This window comes from Notolepis coatsorum (genome assembly GCF_963971535.1).
Source record: "Notolepis coatsorum genome assembly, chromosome: 11".
In the NCBI taxonomy this organism is placed as follows: Eukaryota; Metazoa; Chordata; class Actinopteri; order Aulopiformes; family Paralepididae; genus Notolepis; species Notolepis coatsorum.
The window spans coordinates 25,009,460-25,018,810 of record NC_140175.1 but is presented as its reverse complement, the minus strand read 5'-3'; the positions used below and the strand labels follow the sequence as shown (position 1 = coordinate 25,018,810).

General features: G+C 43.8%; 1 protein-coding gene across 1 annotated transcript in view; it reads left to right on the top strand.

Moving 5' to 3' along the window:
- Positions 1-3,070: 3,070 nt before the first annotated feature.
- Positions 3,071-9,351, top strand: part of LOC311237051 (ephrin-A5b-like) — a gene marked incomplete at its 5' end in the record, with an annotated part of 13,140 nt that continues 6,859 nt past the window's right edge. The window contains one exon of the mRNA XM_084324859.1: positions 3,071-3,155. Within this exon, the coding sequence (XP_084180985.1) occupies positions 3,071-3,155 (85 nt within the window). The remainder of the gene's footprint in view (positions 3,156-9,351) is intronic.

Here is a 9,351-nt window from a genome sequence, read left to right as displayed (position 1 = left end):
CGGTTGGTATGATTCATGTCTCTTTAACGAGGCTCTCTGTCACCGAAGTTCCACTCCTTTTTAATTAAATAGCTTACGACTACAGCGACGTGCTGTCACTCACTCATGACGACGGTATTTCCAACCCACGCACGGGTGCCGTGAGATAAAACCAAACCCCGCTCCGCCGCTTTGAACCCTGCCTCGTTTGAGCGAATAAACAACGGCCATGATGGCCATCTGCAAATTTGGTTTTGCTGAGCTGTAAAGGAGTATAGCAAACATCGCTGTATGTTCATTGAAACGGCAGCGGGGGGAATTCTTCCTCCCACACAATGTGTTTGAAACAAATGAAAAAAAAATAAAAAAAATAAAACCAACGCCTCAACCATTTCCATTTACCACGACTCACTTCCCATTTCAATTCCAGGGCTCCTGTAGGGGATTTCATGAATGGCTGAGTATGGACCACCACTGCTATATATGGGTGCCATTTTTCTCCTCTCTATACTGTGGTCAAAAAAAGGAAAAACACAGAGGAAGATGGAGAAGGGAGAGTGGGGGAGGGGTGCAGGGAGTGAGGCTCATCTGGAAGTTGGGACTATATGCCACAGCAGGATCCGGGGTCCGAACGCCGAGTGTGGTTACACTATAGCCAGCGGGGAGCCCGGGGCCCGGGGTCTCGAATGGAACATTTTCAGGTTCCACTCTGGGTCAGGGGCCCCCGAGTCCTATAGCATGGCGCTCTGCTATATATTATACAGCCCCACAGCCCCCTGCAAGCCTGGTCGGGTTTAGATTATGGTCATGAATGAGAAAAGGGAGACAGTCATTTAGAGTTACTCATTTATTTAGCCAAGGAGCCTCATTCTGCCGAGACAAAGGCCAGGCGGGGTGCCTCGCAGGGCCCGTCGGAGGGCCCCAGAGCCTGCGGTACTGCCCCGGTTATGACCCTGACCACAGTCCTCTCTGTGCTGTGTGCTGTGATGCTTAACCCGCACGGTCTGCCTGCTTTGCACCGAGTGTGTGACCTCAGCATGTGTGTGTCTCTCACAGGAGCACGCACCACGCTGGGTCTGGGCCACTGCTGAAATGCCCCTGTGTTCCCCCCTTATTGTCTGCCCCAGCGTGGGGCAGGGGGGGGTGGAAGAGCGGAGGAGGGGGGGGGCATTGGGGACGGAGGGCATGGCAACCAAGGAGCAGGGCTTGGGAACTGAGAAGCTTTTATAGGGCACACACAAAAAAAACGTTAAAAAAACAAACCCGGTTGGAAGAGTGTGACTGTATCAAAGATGTTATCTCTTCCAGCAGCAGGAAGATCTATCAACTGCCTTTTCAGGTCGCCACATCATTTACATGTGTATGTTAATGTCAGTTCCCCTATATATTCCAATACTCATTGCACGCACTTCGCCTCGGGGTTTAACTTGGCAGAAAAAAAAGCCTAGCAGCATTCTGTTGTGTGTTGACTCCACCACGCAATGAAAGCCCAACAAACCAGTTCCTGATCCCTGTGCAAACTTTTTTTGTGTTGTGACTCATGCCGAAACTTGACAATGAACGTTTTGTTATTTATTCAAACGACACGGCTCAGTCATAATATCACTATTTGCTGTATAGCCTCTATAGTGCAAGTCATTCCGTGTGAACCACTGAGTCACCGGGGAGTTCACCTGATACACGGGAGGTATTTTTAAGATGAGAATTATTGCACCATCATTTTGCATCTGTGTGGCTATAATCAGATGCGGCATTCATATATAGAGCGGTGATCTGGCTTATAGGCCAAATCTAAAAAAAATTAAAAAAAACGTTATTCCCCTGTGCCAATTAGCGACACATCTCACAATAATTGGAACAAAATAAATATAAACGGTAGGTGGCAACCAACAGCTGAATATTTTCAAGAACTTATTCGATACAGCCATGTTCGTTTGAGGAGCCATTCAATCACAGCCCAAAAAAAATCCGATTACAAGTGCTGGTGTCATTTGGGAATAATAGACAAAATAACAATTAGGCCTGGTGTAATTGAAAGAAATAACAGATAACAGATAATAATGTCAAACGTATAAATCAACGGCAGATCGCCGACGATCATGAGGGTGGACCATTCTTTTCACCAACAGGCTGAGCTGCAGCCAAAGATGTTCTTGAGGTACAATCAGCTTGCCATACAACATACTAAATACGATTGATTACCAACTTGTGAATGACACTGCACTTAAGACATTGTTTATCGCCATCATGGCCTTTATCTATTATAAAGAAAACGCGACTTTGGTCAGCTATATGAGATTTATGTCGGCCAGCAGCACAATTAGAAGGATGTTTGAAATCCGCATGCATTCAATTGTGCGCAAAGTGGCCAATCAATAGATCATCAACCTGGAATTATACAAGACAGTTATAAGCTACTATAACTACTAAATAACTACAACGTGTATCCTATATAATCTTACTAAGTACTAGTTACACTGCTGGCCAGTAGTATACTGTCTATATAATATAATACACTCTGTACATCTGATTAGCACTATACTACACTCAGTACTAACTTGTATATTTTGTACCCAGTGTAATCACCTGTACACATTGTATATTGCTGTTGCACTTTACTGTTACATTGGCACTCTGGTTGGACGCCAAACTTATTTTCGTTACTACTGTACTGTACATTTGAATCTTATCTAATCTAATCTCAAATGTCACAAGACAGAGTGGAGCTGTATATGTATGGAGTCAGTGGCCCGGTGCCGTGCGTCCTGCTGCAGGCGCGGCTGCGGGTTCGAGTGCGCGGTGCGGTCACGGTGCCACTCACCTGGGGTTGGTCCGGTTCCAGTAGACGGCATAGCGGTCGGACACCACCTTGGACGCTGCCTCCTGGCCGCACACACACATCCACACGATGAAGAACATGAACAGAATCATCTCCACCTGCGGCATGTTGGATCGTTCTCCAAAATGTGGACACGTAAAAAAAAGTCCCTCAGTTCAGGCTGAGAAATGCAATATTCTAGAGTGAACAATTATACGAGACTATTCACATTTGAATATCTCCTCATTTGATTTATTATATCCCACACGGTCGATGCTGCGCGTCTCCGCTTACAACGGATTTGAACATGTAAAGAGCCTGTTGTTCAAGGCAGAGTTGCCCAACTTGGAAATGACAGGTTTGATCATAAATGCGTTGGCCTTTCGAGATAAATCAATGTCCTGCGGGAAAACGATTAGAATCTGCTTGAAGTGAGCAGCAGAGACAGTTTAAAGGAACAATTTCTCTATTTCAGTCCAGTTCAGCTCCAATCTGCGTTCGTTGCAGCATCCTCTTCTTCAAATGTCGATAAAGAGTGACACAAATATTAGCCTATACAATAAGGAATTATTGTATAGGTGGGAATCCAAAATATGCTGTGTATATCTCGCTGTTATCAATCAAAGCCTGAGGTGTAATAAAGACACAGCTTGTGGAAAATCTTCAACTCTCCTCCTCCGCGCAACAGCAGCAGTTTCTGTAACTCCATCCAATGTTCACAGAGCAGTCCGTGTAATAAGAAATATGGAAATAATAAATGTCCCGAAACAACGCAACAGCGATAGAAGAAACTCCAAAGAAGAAGCGACGAAGAAGAAGTAGTTGCCGTGGTGGTGTGGTCTTCTTGATCTCCGTCGCTGTTCTCTCGTCGGAGTCGGGATCGGGAGCGCGGCGTCTTCGGGCAACAAGAGGCTGCTGCTGTCTGGAAGAAGAACAGCGGGCGATCGCGGCTGTCCAAAGTGGACCCGCCGAGCAAGTTCATCAAATCCTATTCTTGTGCGTAAACGTGGAGCTATTAGAGGGGAAAATAAGGCGCACCAGACCGCTATAGGAGCGCAGGAACAGTGGTGTGTCCGCCCGCTGTAGAAACGCACCCACTCAGCAACAGCAGCGCGCACACGGCCATGCTCCCGGACGCCCCCCGCGGTGCCAGCGCGGCTACAGTTTCATGTGCGCGCACTGCTCTCATTGGTTGGATTTTTGAATGATGGGCGTTTCGCTTACAAAAACAACAGACCTCCTCCTCGGTTGATATCCTTATAGCTGCTTCCTATAGAGCGACAGATCATTTATTTCACAATAAGGTTTGCCCATCATCATCATCATCATCATCATCATCATCATCATCATCATCATCATCATATGCACAAGGGCACCGAGAACAGATGGGGGGGAATATATACAGGTATTTTTCACTGTATGTTTATAAATGTAATTTATTTCATTGAAGTCACTAATCCCAGCAGGCTGACACAACACAACCAACTACATAGGAGATAGGACCTAAGCCGCATCATCACTATTTGTATAAGTAAAGTAAGTAAGTAAGGTGAGATACACGGCACAGCATGTGTTGTTGACTCATGCCAAATTGAATACAGTAACGAGGTTTAAACCCCATGCGTGAAAAAACAGCCAATTGGTTACGGGACGAATAGCATGAAAACAGAATGCCTTGCTTCGCCCAGCTACGTTTTTGACCATTTTGTATCCATTTATTTGTATTCTACACTAATACATAACATTTCAGACTTGTTTGTTCTTCTGTGGCGACGCTTGTCACCGGGGTTGACGCTCGCGTATATTTGCGCCACGCAGTGGAGGAGAGTGGAAGTTATTCCTCGACAGAACGGATACTGGCTAATTCTGTCCCAAAGCCAAAGTCATCTCGGAACACAATTGTGCCAAAAGAATAAAATAAAACCTAGCAACCTGGAGATTCCGGAGCCACACATAAGTAACATGATCTCCTCTCTGTAAGACATTTTCACGATCTCCCGTGTAGCCTACCCGCAGCAGCATAGAGGCAACCAGTTTGTGACTGGACAGAATAATGAGGGAATAGGGATTTTGCTCTTTTCTCAGCAGCTTCCTAGATGGAACACGGTTCTGTCGGTTGTTGGCGGAGAAGATAACATGTAGTGCAGGTGGAATTTGGTCAAATCACTGTTAGATTTTTTTTCAAATTGAGCACCAGGTTGTCTAGATATGGGTTATAACTAAGATGTGTGGGGCGGGCTGCACTAAATGCAAAGATATAGGAGGCCAAAAAAAGCGCAACATTTAAAGCCATTTTCAAAAGGGATCCAAAGATCTCTGACATTATCAGAGAGATAGCGGTTGAATGTGTATGCATGTGAATGAATGTTGGTGGTGGTCGGAGGGGCCGTAGGCGATGATTATTCGCCACGCTTCCGTGAGTCTGCCTCAGGGCATCTCTGGCTGCAATTGTAGCTTACCACCACCGGTATGACTGTGTATGAACGAATAATGGACTCTGTAAGCGCTCTGGGGTCTCTGGGGTGTCACGAAGAGCGCTATATAAATCCAATCCATTATTATTATTATTATTTTGAATCATGGCTAAAGCTCTGATATTTCCACACTTTTCAGTTATTGCATCTTCAAGACAGTTTGAGGCCCACCAAATGCACATTAACTGCAAGAACTTCACTCATCAAATTCCTTCATTTCACCAACTTGTAAGGTAAGAATAATAGCCTATATAGGATACTGGAAGAAGTACACAGTTCCTTTACTTGAGTAAAAGTAGAAATGCCAAAATAAAATTGTACTTTGGTCAAAGTGTGTGTGGGGGTGTGTGTGTGTGTGTGTGAGTGTATGTGTGTGTGTGTGTGTGTGTGTGTGTGTGTGTGTGTGTGTGTGTGTGTGTGTGTGTGTGTGTAAGTGGGGGCGGGGGGTAGCCTGGAAAAGATTTCAGATAATTCAAATTGGCCAAAACACAAGCGCTTGCATGTGAGTGTTTGGGTGCGTGTGTGTGTGTGTGTGTGTGAGAGAGAGAAAGAGCTTGTATGTGAGTGTTTGGGTGCGTGTGTGTGAGAGAGAAAGAGCTTGTATGTGAGTGTTTGGGGCGTGTGTGTGAGAGAGAAAGAGCTTGTATGTGAGTGTTTGGGTGCGTGTGTGTGAGAGAGAAAGAGCTTGTATGTGAGTGTTTGGGTGCGTGTGTGTGTGTGAGAGAGAAAGAGCTTGTATGTGATTGTTTGGGTGCGTGTGTGTGTGAGAGAAAGAGCTTGTATGTGAGTGTGTGTGTGTGTAGTAGGTGTGTGTGTGTGTAGTAGGTGTGTGTGTGTGTATCATCCACCCCACCCGGTCAGACTAATCCACCAGGCTATAATCACCTCATCTGTCCCACTTCATTTATGCATGATATACATCAATGTTCCCCAAGACAATGAAGTCATTATAAATTAGGGTCAATAGGACTGCAGTGTGTGCCAGCGCCGTACACAGCAGTGCATTCTAATGTGCCATTTCTTTCTCATGGCCTTGCACCCAGGCTGACGACACACACGCACACACATAAAAGTAATGATATCTCGTATCTTGGAGCCCATATGAAGCACATATCACACACACTCCCACCGCGGTACATAAAGTAATATGATTCGCAGAGAATGAACCAGAGATTATACACTGAGGGCTGAAATGGGGGGGGGGGGAAAGTAAGCGCTGTACATTGTCAGGCTTTTTTTCTCTCTCTGTAGTTTGTGAATGCGCTCCATAATAAACCATCGTAATCAAAGTGTCAGTGTGTGTTTGTGTTCCAACATGGGGATAAAGCCCCCAGAGTCCCAAACCATTAACAGGAGATAAACAGACGGTAATCACATTCTAGCGGTGAAACCAGATTCCCCCCCGAACACGTCTCATATACCCTCCGATAATCTCTATCTACCATAATGGTCATGAATTCAGTTCACACCGTCCAGCTCCCCAAGCGCCGGATCTCCACTCTGCAATAAGGCATTAGTGTGTTTTGAATGACCTGTTTTGATGTTTTTGTACCTACACATGTGGCAGCCAATATGATTTTTATTAGATTTTTTATATAGATTTTTTTTTTATATTTGATCAAATACTCATATAGAATTGAAACAACACATGCTTAATGTTTTTGAAATGTCACACGGTTGACATTTAGGCAACAAAAATAAATATTGATTTAACCAACTGGTTGTACTTGCACTTGTACTTGCCAAAACTGAACCTTTTCTAACCTGACCTAACCCTAACCTTTGACCCCTCGTTCTCCTAGCCTAACCATGACCTCACCCTAACCAGAAAAACTTCATTTCTCAGATGTTTTTATGAGTCCCAACATGTCAAAATAGGACCTATAGCAAGAGCAAAAGTGCAAGAGCACAAATGCAATAGCTGCGATCGCGTACATCTATTCACACGCAAAATGTGTGTGCCTTTTTGCGATAGGCCACTCCCACTGCCACGCCCACTTTGAGCCAATTGACACGAAGACACACACATACTTGACCTCCAGCCTCCTAGGGCAAACCCTTTGGCTGGTAGAGGGTGGGCACATTTAGAGACCTATAGAGCTGCTGGTCGCAGCTACAAACGATACCATGTTTCGTTGAAAGGGTCAGACAAAGTATTCAGGTTATAGGCATTGTTTGTGTAATTGGCTCGGTTAACAGCCGGTTGGGAGCTTGGAAAGTGTCGTATGTTTGACCCTGTCTGATGGAGCGGGTATTACTTCCCTTTTTTTATCTACGGTATCTCGGTGTGTGTCAGTTCATCATCGCTCTCGTTGTCCTTCCGTCTCTCTCTCTCTCCCTGTGTCCCTCTCTGTCTCGTACCCTCGTTCTCCGGCTGCCCGTCATGCTATCGCTAAAGCCCTCATGGAAAAGTAAATGTTTATCTCTCCCCTGGTGGACTCGTTTATTTCTCTGTCCCTCCTCCTCCTCTTGGTCCGTCGCTCGGTCTAAAACTCCAGCGTGAACCGTTCCAGCTGTCCTCGCTGGATACAGGACACTCCCCGCCGCTGAGAGCGAGAGCCAGGAGGCCCCGGAGACGCGGCCAAAGTATCGTATCGCAATAATATTTGTCTTCGTTTTTGAACGGTACGCTGTACAAATGAAAAGATTCTCAGGGAACTTATAGGGGTTCTTCAAATGGAAACGGTGGGGGACCCCCTATAGTTCTTTCCCAGACGGTTCTTCTAAGCACCTCTCCAAAGGGTTACTTGAGGAACCTGGTTCACTTTTAAGGATTAATACTAGGCTACTACTACTACTACCACTACAACTACTATATAATGGTATTTGACAGTGTTTTGTTTTTTACCACAAATTACAACGTGATATGATATATTTCTCATGTAATTATATTGTAATACAATTGTCATAGTGCTATTTGATTCAAAATATATTTTTCTGTTTTTAAATACTGCCTCAAGGAATCATTTTTTGATTAACTTAAAATATACAGTATGTAATATATATATATATATATATATTGTACATACATATATCTATAGTAAAAATAATTATATATACATTTTTTATTGTAATTACCCCCCCCCCCCCCCCCATATTAAATTATTATATATTATTAAATATGTCTATATATTTTCTTTTTATTATTATAATTTCTTTTACAATATTTATATATTGTGGATGAACGTCAACGCCATTGCATGGATCCATGAAAGTATAATTTTTTTTCACATTTAAAGTTTTTATTTTTCACAAGCAAGACAATACATACATGACAAGACAAACTAAGACAAAAATAATAATAATAATAATAATAATAATAATAATAATAATAATAATAATAATAATAATAATAATAATAATAATAATAATAATAATTAATAATAATAATAATAATAATAATAACAACAAGGGGGTGAGGGGGGGGGTTGCAGAGTGTTACAAAGGTTCAGTACACAAACATATTCCAGATAGTGATCTAATAAAGTTCATGACAGTATATCTTAATATTCTGCGTCATAGCCATCTATCTATATCTCTATCTAATAGCCGGTCATAAAATGCTTGGCTGGGGCCGAAAATACACAGAGTAAGGAGGAACAAAGAGTTCAGAGAGAGGGAGAGAGAGAGAGAGAGAGAGAGGGGGGTGTAGTAGTTGGAGATGGGGGGGGGGGGGGGGGGGTGAGTTGTTGTTTTAGACAGAGAAAGATGTGGGAGGTCCAACTTATTTCTGTCTACTTGGCACTTGTAGGTCTGTGTGTGTGGCACCTGGGTGAACTCTTTCGTATACATGACCTTTGTGAAGACAAATACACAGACTCACACATATACACACACACACATGCACGCAAGGCAAGCACACACACACACACACACGTATGCACGCACGCACACACACCTCACATGTTTATATACAGAAAAATAACTTCACTCTGTGCATGTTTTCATAAGTGATGTTCCCCTGTTCATAGGTAAGCACCACCCCATGACCCGTAGAGACGGCCCTGTTTAAAGTCATTGTAAAAGAAAGCTAGGGCTGCTGACATTGGAATGCCAGCTATTTTGTTTGGGGGGAGGGGG